This window comes from Acanthopagrus latus, chromosome 8, assembly GCF_904848185.1.
Source record: "Acanthopagrus latus isolate v.2019 chromosome 8, fAcaLat1.1, whole genome shotgun sequence".
Taxonomy (NCBI): domain Eukaryota; kingdom Metazoa; phylum Chordata; class Actinopteri; order Spariformes; family Sparidae; genus Acanthopagrus; species Acanthopagrus latus.
The window spans coordinates 21900370-21918034 of NC_051046.1; the positions used below are offsets into that span (position 1 = coordinate 21900370).

Sequence of the window (17665 nt, forward strand, 5' to 3'; positions counted from 1 at the left end):
ATTTGAAATGAGTAGAGCATGTAGATTTGCTGGATGTTAATGGCTGATGTCTATGAAAGGCTCACACAGGCCTCTTGCACAAGTCTGAGTGTCCCCGCTCTGCTCTCTATAAGACGTGAACGGCCCTCTGGTGACTTGTTGATCTTGTTACTCACAGTGTTAACGCGCGGTCAGACTGACCCGCTCATTGTATCGCTTAAATGCTGCCATGAGAGCAGCCAGGATATAAAAACATATGTAGCTTTTACGGCGTCGTGACATTAAGTCACCATGTTTTACAGCAGTGAGACAAACCGCTAAAGTAAAAAGCGCTCTCTGTGTTGTGTTTATTCAACCTTATCAGAGCTGATTTCAAACACAGGAGTACTGTTAAGCCTCTCGGGCACAGCCAGACTGCTCCCAGGAATCCATCACGGACAGCGACAGGTTGCTGAGTGCTGTTTGAAGCGCGTGTGTTCATGTGCCATGCACGTTCAGCGCTGATGGATATGTAGTGACAGTTGTGGGATATGGTGTGCTGGACACCCAGGGCAGGGATTGTGGTGTCTGATGAACAGCACCAGGATAATACAGCCCTAAAGCCTCTTGTGTAAGTGTCCTGGTCACAGAAGACGGGACGGGAGAGGACAGGGAATGACGTAAGTGTCCCCCCGTTCTTCCTTTCATCCTCCCCTGATCTGTGATCCTGAGCGCTCGGGAGGTCATCGGAGCAGAGCCACTGACCCTAATTCCTTAAGGAAAGGTTTCCTGAGATCTTCCTCACTCCCTGCCCTCCCCCCATTCAGGCGGCCGACCTGGAAACAGCGCAGGGAGCAGCTGACGTAGACGGCGGCTGCGTGTTTGTAGTGCCTGCAGACGAGGAGCTGAAGGGCCTGAACTGCCTGCCTGGGTTTTTGATCCTGATGAAGGACACGGCTCCATCTGTTTCCTGCTCCCGACGGCTGCGGCATTTTGCAGTCAGATCGGATGAAGACAAATGGATAAACGGAAGGATGAGTCACGGCTCCGCACTCCTGTTATGACACGTCCTTCTGCTCGGGCGCGCTCGGCGGAAAAATATTGACATGTTTGTTAAATGACTACGAGGGTGGTTGTGTGTCAGGCATCATTACAAACAGATAAACAATGAGCAGTTCTGCTGACAACATTACTGTCTATAACTGTTTCAATTCAACATCGCCGTGTTTACTCGGCGGGGCTCCATTGTTTGCTCCGTCAATAAACAAGCCAACTCAAATGGAGGACATAAATACTTGCGCTCCCCTCAGGAAGCCCGTCCCTTCTTCGGAGTGTCTCCCCTTTCTCTCAGCTCGTCATCCACCTCCACCCTCGAGCGGTGCCCTTTCTCTTGCCCTGTCCGTCTTCCTCCAACACCTGTCAGCTCCATTGTCCTCCCCTGAAGAAGAGCAAGCCCATGCAGGCATGCTCCCGCGACCTTTTCAATGGCCCTCTCCCAACGGGGCGGGTGCCTTTGTTCCCCGCGCCTTTCTTAACAGGTTTTGGGGCAATCAGCAAGGGGGCATCCGTCTTCCAATTGAGGGAGGCGTGGCGCTCGCTCGCTGCTTGCTGGGTGTGATAATGGACCACACATGGTCGTGCTCCAGCAGCTCACCAAGACCTGGACCCTCGGTGCGTGGGCACAGGCGCTTCTCTCCCTGCAACAGGCCCATAAAGCGCTCTTCTTCTCAGCCCTTTTGTCTGGGGACCCTTTCACTTAGCCCGAGCCTTCCCGGGCCCTTTGTCCTCCTATCTGGGGGCCCGGTGCCTCAGCATCCACTCCCTCAGCTTTGTTCACGCCACCTTCAATATGCCACCAACAAGTATTCCAGAAATGCAATGAATGCGGGTCTTTCTGTCTGCGTGAATGTGCCTAAGTAAAGACGGAGAAAAGGAGGTTTTGATTTTGCGTTGCTCGGGAGGTTTCGCTGACGATTTGGGGCCATTTATTGAGCCGAGCTGATGATGTGGAGAAATAAATTCATGGGAATACACCAAACCCCACGCATTCCCTCCCTTACTAAATGAGATTCTTGCTTTAAGGGGTTTAATTAACATTTTTCCTGAGTGAGGGATTGTTGTTTACGTGCTGCAGTATCTAAAACTTAGCTCTAAATGAAATGCAAGTATTATTAGGGGGATTAAAACCACATGCATGCTTTAATTGCAGACAACTCAACAATAGGGAGCAGGCCTCAGCCCCGGCAGTCCCCGCCAGTTGAGTAACCCCAATCCCAGACCACATGAATCCAAGAAAGGGGTTTTTTTGATTGAACCTGTAGACATATTTATCATACTTGACTGAATTACAGGGCCAGAACACAGACGTCGTCAGAAGTCTGGATACTGCACTAAAAACTCAATATATGTCTCCACGTCCAGCAACATGCCTGACTTTGCGACCATAAATCTTAATATCCGAGGCTTATTAAGGTCGCTTTTTTCTCGTTTTATCAGAGCTTTTTGATGTTTGACACACATGTCGGCGAGGTTTTCTTTCTTTCTTCTTTTCTTTCATTATTTTGGAGGCTTTGCTAATTTAGAAAACTCCTGTCAGGCCTCGCAGCAGTTGTACGACCGACGTTTTATGAACATGATGCCTGACAGTAAATGATGTAAATGTAATGAAAGTCCCCATCCTTCCTTGACTAGGATTCCATATCGAACAGTTTAAACTGTAAAAGGGATGTAATTTTAGCTCCCTGTGGCATTGATTCTTTGCCGCCTGCGCAGATCCGCAGGAGTGAAGCCGAACTGCGGCGCTTAATGCTGGTCCACTCAAGCAATAAGTCCTCCACACCACATGGTCCTTTGTTGTTTCGCCGCAAACCAGGGATACGGTGCGGGGAGACATCAAAGGGAGCCAGTTACCTCTTGGGTAGCCTTCGCAGGGGCCTTGAAAAAAAATCCTGTTTTCCTCTTCCCGTTCCACTCATTCAGGTCACCAAGCTGCCGGTAGTATCTGACACAGTTTTTATAAAGGCCAGTAAGTTTTTGATGCATCAGTGGGTTGGAAAAACTTTCATTTTCAGAGCTCTGTTGATGATGTCAAATACTTCACATAACGAAACACGATAAATGCTCAGCACTGGACAGAAGATCATGTTCTCCAGGACAGACACAAGCATCGTGTAACATCGCCATTATTTAAATCACTTTTTTAGTGAAAATGAAAATAATGATGCAAGAATGTGTCATCCCCACTGACTGTGTGTCATTATCTGTCAAAAACATCGCAATGTGATTTTCTTATTGTATCATGCAGCTGTAATATATGTAGGTACACGGTCACCATTTCATCACCTGGGGCTATTTCTCAATTTTCATCGCGGGCCCCTCGGGGGAATGTTGAAATGGAGCAAGTCTCCCCGCAGAGTCACATGACTCTGATCATTTACATCAGCCAATTAGGAACAAGAAAACAAGCAGCTGTCTGTTCAACAATCGGGCCTGCCCCCGGGACAGAGCAGCTATAGATCGGCTTTTTGTGATACTGGAGACTCAGCCGAACACATTGATTACTGCCCGCTTCATCCCATCGACTCTGCTCAGTTCATCCGGCAGTAACTCGGAGCTAATGATGCAGCTTCATCAGCATGTACAGTTAATTAGATTTTTCTTATTTTCTTATGTGTATTACGTCATTTCTGGTATTGCATATTGTAGAATGAGGCCTTCTGTAAGCCCACCACTGCCTGTGTCAAGCGAATGGTTTTAGAGAACGCAGTAGTGCTGACTGGGGCGCTGTATGCCGTATCTTATTTTGGAATTCAATTTAAGCCAACAATGGGAACTGAAGAAAATTGCCTCTGAATGTTATTGAGTCAGAAGAAGGAGATTTGCTGGTGGAAGTCTTTTGTGCGGCGGTGAGCAGAGTGACAGTACAATACAGAGAAGACATGAAGACACAGGGAGGAAACATTACGGTTAACGAAGGAGGGGTTTTTTCTTGTACATTTCAGGACACAAAGGCCTTTCATTAAATGCTTGTGCGCTGGATTTGTTTCAGTAAGAGCATTGTGATGTGTTCATCCATTTGTGATTAGCTGTTTTTTTTTTGTTTTTTTTTTCTAAATTTGAATATCGTGCACCTATTTGACCATCAGGGGAGCAAAGAAAAAGAGAAGCTGCGTGTGACGATGATTCAAACACATGCAATCAGCCCCGCTCTCTTTACTGCGTTTACTCGCACTGATTTATGCATTTTAGAGAGTTTCTACAGTGGAAAACTAAATGAGGAAATCCAAAGTCTTTTAAAAGCGCAGGCCCTGGTTACGGGGGCGGTGTGGTTTGAGTGATTTGGTGGCCATAAACTTTCAAATGCGTAAATGAGCTCCTTTGCAAAAATGCAAATTGACACCATGTGGAAGACAAAGCATTTAGAAACACGTAAGAGGCTATTTGTGTTCCTCTTGGACATGTTTACAGGTTTACCAGGCAGCGCTGTCTCACGCAATGGCAGGCAGTGCTGGAGATATTTACTTTTGCATTAAAAGCGAGCTTCGGGCCATGGAGATGGACCTGATAGAAAGTTTTGCCTTTCTTGTTGTTGTTTCTTGCTTATTATATTCATCTGTTTCACTCTTTGCACACTTAAACAAAAAAAAAAATCCTTAAAGGGGCAGTATGTTGTTTTGGAAAACAAATTCAAACTCAGAATTCAGAAATCAGAGGGGAACGAGGTCCCCAGAACAGTGTTGGAGACAAGGAAGGTGTCAGGGTCCGCCAAACACAAACAAAAAGTAAAACTGTAAGAAACGGTGTTGTCCTTTAGGTTCAGTGTGTTTACTCAGTTTATTCAGTCATGAAAACAAAGAGGGTTTGTCTGTTTAGTTTGTTCAGGCATGAGCAAAATCACTGAAGATCTTCCTCTTCGGATTAAAATGTCTTCCCCAAAACTGCATAACGCACCTTTAACCTGCAGTGTAGCTTGATCTCTCAGCGTCAACCCACTAAAGCCTCGTTTTCCATTTCCAATTTAAGATAAAAATGGGTAACAGATTACCATCATGCCCTAACCTGATTTCCTCCCGGGGTACAAGCTCACACTGACTATGCTAGAGCGGGCAGAAGTTAACGAGCCGGCAATATCAGCTAGCTCTCAGTGCATCTGTCACCAGGAGGAACGCCAGGCCCCCCTCCCTCCACGTCAACGCTGACAGCCCCCGCACGCTCACGTGGCCGCCGATTGTGAGCTGCTTACATGTGCCTTCAATTACAGCGCCCGCGACCGGAGCCCAAATGGGAGAGGTTAAAAGAGGCTGGGCGGAGAGCAGTATGAGAACACAGGCCTGTTGTGATAGTATCTAATGAGATCACTCAGAGCTGCATCTCGGAACGCTGTCATTCATTAATGTAATGACTCTTTGTGCGTGCGTGCCTATGTTCCAATTCACCGAATAAGCTTTCACGCTGTGCTGCGGTTGCTGCCGCGTGGTGAGCAGGGAGGAAAGAAAAGGTTTATATAAAGCTGATGACAGCGAATGAAGTAATCAATTCTTTGCTGCGGGCCTCCATCTGCCCGCTTTCTCTGGCGCTGTCCGGCGCCTTTAGCTGATTGGTTTGCTCTTGAGTCCGTTTGCACAGGGCTTCCAGAAAGTGGCCACTAATCATGATGGCCCCTGAGCCCTCCTGCACTTAGGCAGAATCTTCGTATTTAAACAGGAGAGCCCTTATGGCCGTGAGCAGAACTGGGACAAGTCACAGCTGTTTCAAATGCCGGAGATGTAAGATGGTCGGGGCACTAAAGATGTCTTCTCCTTTCTGCTCCACTGGCATCCTCAAAGGCTCTTCCTGCACCTAAGCCCCCCATGCAATAAACATCAGTGAGCGGAGGCCTACGCATTGATGTGCCATGATTCAGGCTCATCCTTCAGGGCTGCTGTGCCTTGTAAAAAAAAAAAAAAAAAACCTTCCATGCACAAAAGGTTTGGGAAGAAGAATGGGAAATGCTAGACAGAGAATCCATTCACTCATTTGTTGCTTCTCCGCTCAGACGTACGAGCCTCTCTGGCTTGCGCAGGATTTTTCCATCCCTCTCTGCCGGTTCCCCTTCAATGCTGTGGCGTTGGGTATCGCTGAACCTCTCCATGGGTCAACATCGTCCAAGCCCGAAACCAGAATGTTTTAAACAGCCCAGTGGTCGCGCAGGCCGGATGGGTCTCGCACGCAACACGGCCCGCGAGCCCGGAGAGCGCACTCCTCCCTGCATTGATCGGCCTCTCTGTGTGAAAGAGAAGCACTCGAAACAGGAAAGGAGGAACAAATCAAACAAATTTATTACCACACGGCCGAAAAGGTCAGAGCATGACAAAAGGCGTCCTGTTGTGAGGAGGAGTGCAGTGGAGTATCACCCCCCACCCCAATCTCCAAACAGGGCCTGTGTGACTACGGCAGCATTAGACATGGGTCAGTCTGAGGGGAGGCATGGAGGTAGAACTAGTTAGAGTACAAAGAGCTCGTTCTTGTTTCTTACTGCGCCGTGACGCTAATTTAATAAAAACCTGTTTGATAAAATGTTCCACTTTAGTGTTGAATTGGCTAAATGGCCTGAAAAGACGGTGAGAAATTACATTTTTCAATTTGGTGACCATCACAAGGAATTCCACTGGTATAGACAGTCAAGTTCATGAAGATATTAGCTTTCTGGCAGTCTCATTGGCAGATCTGTATTTAATGCCACTTTTTTTAACCTTTATTCCAGGAATTATTCATTGGTGATTTATCAGCCTCTTCTCCTTTCTTTCATTGTTTTGAAATCCATTTGTCTTCAGCCGTAAGACTGTTTGTATTGGCTACACTAGCATGTCTGTAGGGATGCTAATGTCAGTCTGTGGGTTGGACGGTACTTCTCTTTCAGTCCTGACAGAAATATCTCAACAACTATTGGATGGATTGCCTTGATGCAGGCTCTCAAACCATAACCCCCGCCAAGGAGTTTATGTTTTGGCCCTCGGTGCATTGGTTGGTTGGTCTGTCAGCAGGATAACAAAGGAATTACGGATTTCCAAGAAACTTTGGTCTCGGCCCAGAATAGACCTCAATAAATTTTGTTGCGGACACGGACAAAGGGACGGATCCAGGAAATTTTCCCGCTTTCTTTAACATGGTGAGATAGGTAGACATTTGCATGAATTTCTCAGGCTATGATGCATGGATCAGTTGACAGTCAGTACTTTGGTGTTTGCTAATGAGGAATTTTAAAATGCTAATATGCTAAACCAGTGTTGTAAAGATTATATCTACTAATTGCATCATCCATCAGTTGGAATGGGCAACAAAATCAAATATCACAATGTTTGTACTACTACTATCAATAATCACCAGTAATGGGTATAATTTGACAAAATGGGTACAAGTATTTGAACAAGTAGGACAGTCCGGTAAATTTAGAAAATAACTTCATTTTACTGTAATGCAGCCTTTAAAACAAGGATAAGACAACACTTAGATCATATCACAACAGAACACTATCCACAGTCTAAGATGATACACAGACTCATATCATAATAACAAAATGTATTACAGAGATTCTGCCTGGCCGTACCTTCCAGAGCTGCTAGCATGGCTGCAGACTCTATCCCACTTGAACAAACAGGTGCTTGTACGTCAATACATGCGTGTGACTCTAAATGAATTTCACCCCTCCAGAAGGGAAACGGCTCTCATGAAAGCCATCCGAGCCACAGCCGCTGAAAGTTCTTACCCATGACTGCCCACCGCACTCTCCCAATCTGAAGGGAGGGGCAGTGAGAGAGCAAGGCAACAGTTTCTGTTCGAAGAGAAGAAAAGAGAAAAGCTGCCTGCCTGAGAAAGAGAGGAGTGAGTGTGTGAGAGACAGAGAGAGAGAGAGAGAGAGAGAGAGAGACAGAGAGAGAGAGAAGCCTACTGGGGTGACCCAGCAGCTCCTCGCTATCTCGCCACAGCCCTGCACATGTTGACAGATTTATTGGCTACAATAATCAGAGTGTATATCACACTGCTCTGCTCTGCTCTGCTCTGCTCTGCTCTGCACTGCACTGCACAGGCAGCTCCTGTAATTGCCTCCTACACCTGCGATCGCCCATAAACATGACACAACCGTACACTTGGCTGCAAAATGTGACTTTTGTGATTTGTTTCGATCCTGGTTTGGACAGAGATCAGCGTGCTTCAGCCTTCTCAAGTTTAGCTTGCACACAAAGAGCTGCGACAACATCCCAAGCCATTGTGAGGTCAAATCAGGCCGCTTTCTACCTCACTGAAAAAACACTGTTTCCTTTTAACTGAAGGTCAGTTATACTTAAGATTATTTGGCATGCAAAACGTTGTTTAGGTGTTGGCACAGTAGCCCATTGTGCTATCTGGTTGGTCAGAAAGTAATAGAGACAGACTTCCAGACAGCTTTATCAAACAGAGCAGTGGCCCTGAGGCCTCTGCTGGACATCAGAGGATTGAGCAGGTCTCATACTTGCCCCTGGCAACTGTTCACCATTCAGCTCTGGGCTGCCAGGATTCCTTCTCTGTCAGCCCGGTTGGCTGGACAGAAGTGTGGCTCGCTGGTTGGTTGGTCCGCTGACTGGTTAGCTCTGGAGATCAGCATTCAGGTCATGCCCTACTGTGCCCGCGGCGTACAGGACAAAGGGCTGATCAGGGATGCTAAACGGCAGGCATGGGTTTTTCACCGAGCTAAAACACACTGCAGCGCTGGATGAGCCTGCCCCGCTCCAGACTCAGTGTCTCAGTGTTTGCTTGTCTACTGTGCCATGAAATGGAGTGAGTGTGTATGACTGTGCCAGCGGAGCAATGCAAATAACCTCCCTGTAGGGAAGACCCATTTCACTTAGTTAGCGAGTGTTGTGGATGAATTGGACACACTGCTGCAAGTTGCACTTTGACAAACTCTCCGATCCTTTTTGGTGAGCCTTTTGTGAGCTCTCTTTGCGGAGTTGCAGTATAAGAAAAGAACGTTACACAACATAATCCACACATTCAGCAGTGATTGAGGCAATGGATCCTGTTTTTAAACATGTGTTTTATTGTTCAAGAGAGCATTTTTCTTGATTGATTGGCCGAGTTACAACTTGGAAAAGCCTGGAATCTCCTCAAAAGCAACAAAATCATGACTAAATACTACAAAAAGAATATTTCGACAATACTGTCAGCAAGACTATAGAGAACGGTAGGGATGGTGTATATTTGTTCGCTAACCCTGAAATTAGCATTGCAGTGGTTCCCTCTGCAAAACACTTATGGGATTTTTGAATTGGATTTTGGATTATTGCAAGTTAAAAAAAAGTTTCTGGGGCAAACACAAGCTTATGATTCCTACATGATTTGTCAAGTAAGAAGATGTTGCCAAGCTATCACCACTTTTATTACTTTTAAAGCGTAAATACAATCGCTAAAAAGTAGCTAACATCACTAACATTAGATTGCATACAATTCAAGTCTCATTTAGCCACTTGTTACCAACAGCCTTTTCAAAGAAAGAAAAATAGGTAAGAAATAAAGCTTCAAAATCTCTTGTTGAAAAGCTTGTGTTTACCACAGACATTATTTCAGGCATCTCAAACCCATTCAAAAAACACAATGACTTCAAGACAAAGGAAAAGGAAGTGCAAAATGCTATTTTCAGGTATAAGACTCATTCCTGACTAACAACCAAGAAGTCAGCAAATATGATGCAGTAAGGACTCAAACTATCAGGTGTAAGAACAGTGAAGGGAAGAATTGTTTGCTAGAAGCACAGAGTAGATTCAGCCCAGATCCACTCCCAATTACCACAGTCCCTGACCTTTATCCTGATTGCCCATCGCTACAGTCTCATCCATCCTTACTCTCCTGCATTTCATCAATTACCATACAAAGATGGGGGGAGGCCTCAGGTGTCCACTGCTAAAGATAATAGTGTAACACCTTCTGCTTAATTTGTCCTCAGGAATGAGACAAGATTGCAAAATATTCTAGAAGAGACTAGAAGTATCAACAGAACGTGAAGATATAACAGTACAAGTATTTCAAAGATGTCTGGTCTAATGCTAACCAGCTAGCCCCTACCCACTTTGTTCAACAAGATCAACAAAAAAAAAATAGTACGAAATTCTAAGAATTTGTGTCCCGTGTGAAAAAATGTGCTCTTCAACACTCCCCGAGGCTGTTTTTCTTTTATCAAGGGCTTTTATTACAGGCTTACTAATCACATATGTCAAGCAGAAGAAAGCAGCCATTCATTCTCGACAATAGGGATTTTACGGCGCCCTCAGTGGCGGTGTGTTGGCTACAGTGAGCTTCCCCGCAACCACTTTCTCTGTTTGTCCTCGAGCCACCCTCGTCTTTCATTCGCTGTGCGGCCCTCTTGTTAAAGCTAAAATATCAAAACATTCAGTGACACTTTGATTCTGGAGTTATTAATTACATTTTAGCCTGAAGATATGGAGAGTTCTGAACAGAAGCCAAAGCAAATGTGGACTTTTTCTCCATGTTGAATGGGACCCTGGTGCTTTTCCCCCCAGCTGAGACAGACTTAAAATGTTAAAGCTTGATTACATTTTATCTTGTTTGACGACCCCTGCCAGTAGTTTGCGGGTTTAATCCCCGTGCTTTAGGAAGCTATTCGTAACAATACCCCAAAATAGCCACCACCCCCCCCTGCCTAATCTGGCAAATAATTTCCCCCTCCATCTTTGTGCATTTCATCTCCATCACTGTCTGCATTAATAATTGATGTATTCAAATGAGCTTCTTGAGAGTTGGATTGCTTTTCTGATGTCACTGACTACATTAATCACAGCACCCTGCAGGCAGAAAATAGGACGTTATTTATTTTTAATTTCAGAGGAAACCTGTTGTTAAATAGCCCATCAAAATGTTATTGTTAAAACGTTATTTTTAATTAATTTCCTTAGTTATACAAAAACATATGAAATATGAACTCTTAGCCATAGGAAAATACTGTTTTTCCTACATTAGGTACCATAAGTGCAGTGGAGGTATGCCATTAATGACCTGCTAGCGTGCCCATGGGAAAGAAACATTAGACAAAAGGGCTTGCCGGAAACAGTGAGCGGGCTACCCCGGTGTCTCTGCGGGCTGTCTAAAAATACCACTGTGCCTCTTTCAGATATTGAAGCCGGCTGATGACATATAGTTGGCAGACCTTCGATCACTTTCCCCAAACTCCCACCAGAGTTGATATTCTTTTCACATGCTGGCACAAATGGAAATCCTTATTTGCCTTGTAGTTGAACAGGCTGATTTTCTCTTCAGCATTCCAATATCCAAACTGCGCAACTTGTTAGTGTGCTTATGTCAACCGCTGTGGAGTCAGTGTGAACATTAATAATTGGTTTTCTTTGTCATTCTTATGTTTTTCTGTCCATTTAGTGATTTTTCTGACAATCCTGGGAGATAATTTGTCTTATTATTGCATTGTCATTCTTTTAATCTGTTTATTGTCCTGTTAATGTTTGTGAAGTCTCAAAATACTTTCCCTTCCTCAATGGATTAGGTGCAGGTGGTAGTCTGATGTAGAAGCAATTCAATTGAAGGCAGCTGTTGTGGTAGAAATAAGAAGTTTTTAAAGGTTGTGACTCATTAAAACTGAAACTTTTTTTTTTTTTTTTTCTGAAGGCTTTCGCCAAACTTTACCCAGATTGTTTAAAAGTGCAAGTTTAACCAAATACTAAACTTCCCATTCAAAACCCTGGCCCAACAGGAATGGGTTGACATTTTGAGAAATACACTTATTCACTTGCATGCCAAAAACTGGATGAGAAGATCGATACTCCTCTCATGTCTGGTAAATATGAAGCTGGAGCCAGCAGCCGGCTGAGTTTGAACATCAAGAATGGAAACAGGGACTATTTCTTGGCTGTGAGTGAGTTACTCAAGTCAAGTCAGTTTTAATAATATATCCCTGTATGACAAATAACAATAAGCCTGAAAGGGCGTCAAAAGTTAAAGGGTTGAGACTTCATGGGGTCACTGCTTCCCATCAGGAAATAGCCTGGCACATAATCTGGGCTAACACCGGAACATGTATCTTTTACTCTACCACTGACTGATTGTGTTAATGAGCTAAGTTTAGAAGTGATGGTAGGTGGATTTTGTTACCGATGGACAGAACCAAGTAGGCCGTTTCCTCCTGTTTAAAGTGCTTATGCAAGACTAAGCAAAGCTAACTGCAAGCTAGCCAGCTGCTGGCTTCAGCCTCATTTTGAACTGACAGACATGAGAGTGGTATTGAACTCATCATCTTATTCTTTGCAAGAAAGTGAACAAGTTAATTTCTTGAATTGGTTGAAGCATAGCTCTAACCTTGGCTCGAGTTATCTTGTCCCTCTCAATCGTGTTCAATAGAAAACCGCTACAATTGCTGAAATAGGATCAAGGTCGTGGTTGTGCAGTGCACCCTGTGTGATTTGCAGACGGATACCCAACATATACATTCTTTGGTCGTAGCAGTTTGCCTATTTCTATGTGCTTTTCCACCAGGCTTTGAGGGATTTCACAAAGGTTTTATTCTGGTCCTACAGCTCTATTTCACTCACAGCTTCATCTCAAATTCATTGAGTCATTGCAAAGGGAAGAACCCCGATGACATGTCCTTGCTTTTCAATCTCCTTTCTGATATCAAGTCCGATCTCCTGTGCGCGCCCGCTGCTTAGACTCCTCGCGAAGAGCCAATCAATCTTCAATTTTAGATAGCCTCTTTATGTGAGATCCTGTTGCCACTGGACCTGCCTATTTTTCTCCACCCTACTGGTGCGTTCACATTATAAGTGAAGCCGTTGCGGGGGAAAAGAGGTTGGCTCTCGTGCGATTACTTTTCAGCTGAGGGGATAAGGAGATAGTGGGAGCATATTTCATGGAAATGATTTTGAACTCAGCAGAAAGGACTCAGGGTACACCTAAACAGGAATCTGTTTTACTGTACTCTCGGGTTATAATTTCACAGTCAGCCATTGTCTTTTGTTCGAGGCTCATTTATGCAAATGCTAAATTGCATAAGAAGTTGGTCTCTGCGCTTTGGAAGAAGTGGGTTATTTGTTTTCTTAGTCCTGTCGTCTGTTGTGTTGAAGCAAGAATGATCTTCTTCTGTGACGCTGTAGGAAGAGTTAGTCAGGCCTGTGATATGAGCAACCGACACAATGCTCTCTTTGTTTTCTCTCTTCAGCGGGATTCACAGTTGTTTTGGTGAAGTCATGCAGCACTATTCTAAAAATACTGAGTTGAGGAAACGCTGCTAACATTTCGAGGGTCCCCGGGTTCAGCACAGCTATTCTAATTAGTGCCATTGTGCACAATGTAATGTATAGGCACAGAAAGCTTGGATCATAGCATTATCTGTCTTCATATTCCATACTATGAGTAAACAAACTTTAACTTTGACAATCAAACACTCCGTGTGCTCAAAGAAAATCCAAACAAGGATAATATTTTAGGTTCTGACTTCACCAAAAAAACAGACTGAGGCACATGACTGAGCTCCAGACAAGTTTGGGTGGAATTGAGGCTGGCAGCGAGAAGTAGATGCTTGAGACTGAGTAATGGGAGGTAGAAAGCTTTTTCAGGGGCTTCTCTTGTTAGTGGCCACATGATCCCCTCGTTCCTCAGGGAGTCGGTGCACAGGCGCGCGGTTGGGGGAGGAATGTGCTCCCAGCTGGATAGGGTTTGCAGTGCACAGAGAGGTCCTCCCTACCTCCAGCTCGACTGAGAAAAGGGCCCAGCCAGCCGCAGAAACTCAATCTACCTCTGCAGCTGGCCTTTTAGCCCTCAGAGAGTCTCATGATGATGAAGATCTGCAGTGGATTAGTGATTGGACATAGATTGGGACAGTCCTCATACCTGATGTCTTGAATCGGACATTGCCAATGACTCCCGCCTGTAAATGCATTATATTGTATATTACTGTTTTCAGTCAAAAAGACTAAGGAAATCATCACACTCTGTATTTGTTTTACCCAGCGTCTCAGGTGTTTTGGAGTTGGGGTTGTATGAATTGTTCCCACGACGATATACCATATATGACCGTTAAACAGTACTAGCAACAAGTGTACTTGTACCTGTACATTTGGGAAATGGTGGCAGTATGTTTAGTTTTAGACACCAAACTACTTGGTTAAGTTTTAGTGAAGATCATGCTTTAGGTTAAAACAAGTAAGTAATTTAACTTACATTGTCAACGTTGGCATATGGTTTCACGTGGGACATGAACAGCTGTCTCCTGAGTGAGAGTCAGGGTGCTTTTCAGCCATCCAGCCACCCGTACTTCAGGTATTTTGGTGCTCTATGCCACCTGACTTCCTCCTTTGTTCCCATCAAAATCATCACAGCACCTAGAGGTTGGCACCTGACAAACATACATAATAAATTGCTCGAACGGATGAGCTGTACAGCTGTTTTTCTGGTGTGGACGGGCAGATTTTGGAAGACAGATCACAGTGATGCAAATGTGTTACATCAGCTGCATCCCTCTACTTTGAGTAGTTGTTGCAGTGTGGGTTAAGTCGTTACATCTCCCTCTATCTCTTCCTCTAGTCACTGCTTGTCAACCACAGTGTGCTAGGTCCTCGCCTATCTCTGTCACTTAAACAAACAACTCAGACAATCTGGGAACCTCCTACACAGGAACTCAGGAGGTTCACCAGGGCCGTAAACGCGGTGGTCTTTGAGCGACTGGCACTGGCTCCTGTCTGTTCCCTCGCTGCCAAAAAACTCGAGTGTGGTTTCAAGGCAATATATAATGTATCTGGCCTCGCTGGCTCCACCGCACTGTGCAATGGAAAAAGAGCGCACTTGTCTCCAAAACGGCTTTGAGATGTAATTGAACCATAATACCTCTTATGTGAGCATCTTGCGGTGGACTGAAGATCTCAGTTGACAAATGGGCCAGAGAAAATAAACTGGCATATCTGAGTCATTAAGTAGAGAGTTGGGCTACTGACTCTAAAGCCTGCTGGTGAAGGGCTGGAGCCTCCGCCAGTCCGTCGGAGAAGCTCGAGAAACCCAATCATCTGTGCGCTGACATCCAAGGCATTTCTATTAGATCCCAACTGATTATTTTTCTGCCTCTTCCAACATCCTGAGGCCAGGTAGTCTTTATTTCCCTTAGATCTATCACGCCTGCCGACCCTACTCAGAGAAAGCTGCTCCTTTTTTGTGATTTGATTGAATGCTGCACCAATGCCGAACTCCCCGTGAGCTTTCTGGTATTGAGAGGCGTCAAGTTGCCAAGGTAAAGTGTCTGGCTTAAGAGCTTCAAAACAGCCGACGAAGACGTTCATCACCTTTTTGGCGAAATGCTTTTTTGTTTCATTAATCTTCCTCACATTTAAGTTGATTTTGGTCCCGGATAAAACAAATAATTTACCTCTCGTCTCATCTTGTCTCTGGCTCCCTCCCTACCTTTTTTTCCCCACCCATCACTTTCTGACCTAATTGAGTGTGCTAATTGCGACTGCTGTGACGACACATCGCAACCTGGCGCACTTGGCTTGTTATCACGCGTCACGTCCCATCTATCTCGCCTTTAATTGCAACACCTCTGTTCTGCTTTCTGCCAACCACCTTCTCTCTGCAGAGGTTTATTCTGTTTGCTTCAAATCACTGGCACCGACATGTCCCACTGAAAGCCGACGTGAGAGAAAAGATGGGAAAAAAAACATATAACACTCCTGAAAGGAGCGCATGCCTTCCTTTTTCCCTCCTTTGACCCCTGCTTGCCCCTCTCCCCAGGCATGACACTCGTAGCCTGTGGCTGATGGAGCATCGTTAGGTTCGGTCACACAGGTTCATCCCTGACAAGGGAAGTCAAACCGGCCCCTTACTTACTGGCCATGGCTGCCAAGTCAAGCCGAAAGCACACATTTGGTGTTTAGAATTGTCCTTAAAAATGGACATATCTCTGTTCATGCACCACTGCTGCTTCATCCCCAGACAGACTCTGCGCTGCCATGTCCATTGTCGCCGCAGGTCGCCTCTCTCTCAGCTGCATTTGCCAACATGGCGTTCCCCTACTGCGTGCCAGTATATGTTTGTGGTTAAGGGCGTGGCGCTCTTGCTTAATCCCCAGTTCCCCAGCTGGGAGAGCTGTGGCTGTGGTGGCAAAGCTGCCCAGAGCTCAAAGCTCAAAGCCCTCTGATTTTCTGTTTGTGAATGCCACATGACCACACTCCCGGGGTAAAGCTGTAAGCAAATGCAAAGTCTCATTTCATTGCAACCTATATTTTCTGCTTAGTCTGCACTGGTAAAGAATAGATGTGCATCCTCCTTGGAGAGTTCACTGTGCATTGCCGGAAGAAGTGCTGTATACCATAAACACTGTTTTCAGACAGAGTGCTTTTCCAGAATGTGGCAAAGCGATGAAGTGGTCTGACAGGGAGGCACTTTGACATTAATTGAATTGACAGAAGTGTCAGCACTCAGTACTGGATCAAATGTTTTTTTTTTTTTTATCTTTCCATCTATGTTATATAAACAATCTGTTTCTTTCCCAAGATGTGCTCCTCTAATCTTTTCCTCTTCTCTTCACAGCCGTGCAATCAAGACCAATCAGGACCTGCTTCCAGAGACCCCCTGGACAAACATCTTCTACGATGACTTCTGGGGCACCTTACTCACTCACAGTGGCAGCCACAAGTCTTATCGGCCCCTCTGCACCCTCTCCTTCCGCCTCAACTACGCCGTGGGTGGGCTGGAGCCCTGGGGTTACCACCTGGTTAACGTGGCTGTCCACGGGGCTGTGACGGGCCTGTTTACCTCCCTGGCTCGCCTGCTGCTCGGAGGAGGCCTGTGGAGCCTGCTGGCTGGCCTGCTCTTCGCCTCGCACCCCATCCACACCGAGGCAGTGGCGGGTGTCGTGGGCCGTGCCGATGAAGGTGCCGCCCTGTTCTTTCTGCTGTCCCTGCTGTGCTACATACGTCACTGTAAGCTGCGGGGCCACGCCGGGCCCTGGCGGCCCTTGGCCTGGTTCCTGGGCAGCCTGGGCTGCGCCGCGTGCAGCATGCTGTGGAAGGAGCTTGGAGTGACCGTCCTGGCTGTATCAGCGCTTTACGATGTCTGTGTTTTCCACAGGCTCAAATTGCGGCAGGTCATCATGCTCCTCTACAAGGTAAACAGTTTACTCTTGCTCCGTGTTAGTGCTTTTCACATGCATTAGATTTCCTGCACCTGCTGCTGCTGTCAAACAGCAGGGGAAAGACGATACACTGCAGGCGTGTGCGCCTGTGTGTGCTATACATGTGTGTTTTGTTTGCTTTTCATCACAATATAATTCGAACAATATTTGCCGGTATATGCACAGCTGTGTCATTCACGCCAGATTCTTGTGTGTTCTGTACAACGCAAGGAAACGCACATGAGGAAAGGAACGCAAACAGAATATATCTCTCTCAGTTTGTGAAGAAGGTGTTTATAACTGCATTTATTGATGAATAATCTGAATTGATTAAACTAAGTGGCCTGTTATGCTTTTTAGGTCCTGTGTTATAATTCAAATTGTTGCCTGTTTGAATCCAAATCTGTCGACTCTCTGTTTTCTTGTCTTGGAAAAAATGTAATTTTAAACATCCAAATTAAGAACCAATTTAAGTTAATGAAACCCAACCCAGTGTGAGTATGAAAAGCTTATTGACCCATTAGTGTTTATTATCTTGAAATGGATGATGTCTTTATAAAACATAATGAC

At 45.4% G+C, this 17665-nt stretch overlaps 1 protein-coding gene across 1 annotated transcript in view; it reads left to right on the top strand.

Annotated features, from left to right (window-relative positions):
* tmtc2b (transmembrane O-mannosyltransferase targeting cadherins 2b) overlaps positions 1 to 17665 on the top strand; it is a 102547-nt gene that overhangs the window by 27901 nt on the left and 56981 nt on the right. The window contains exon 2 of the mRNA XM_037108227.1: positions 16513 to 17089. Coding sequence (XP_036964122.1) covers positions 16513 to 17089 — 577 coding nt within the window. The remainder of the gene's footprint in view (positions 1 to 16512; positions 17090 to 17665) is intronic.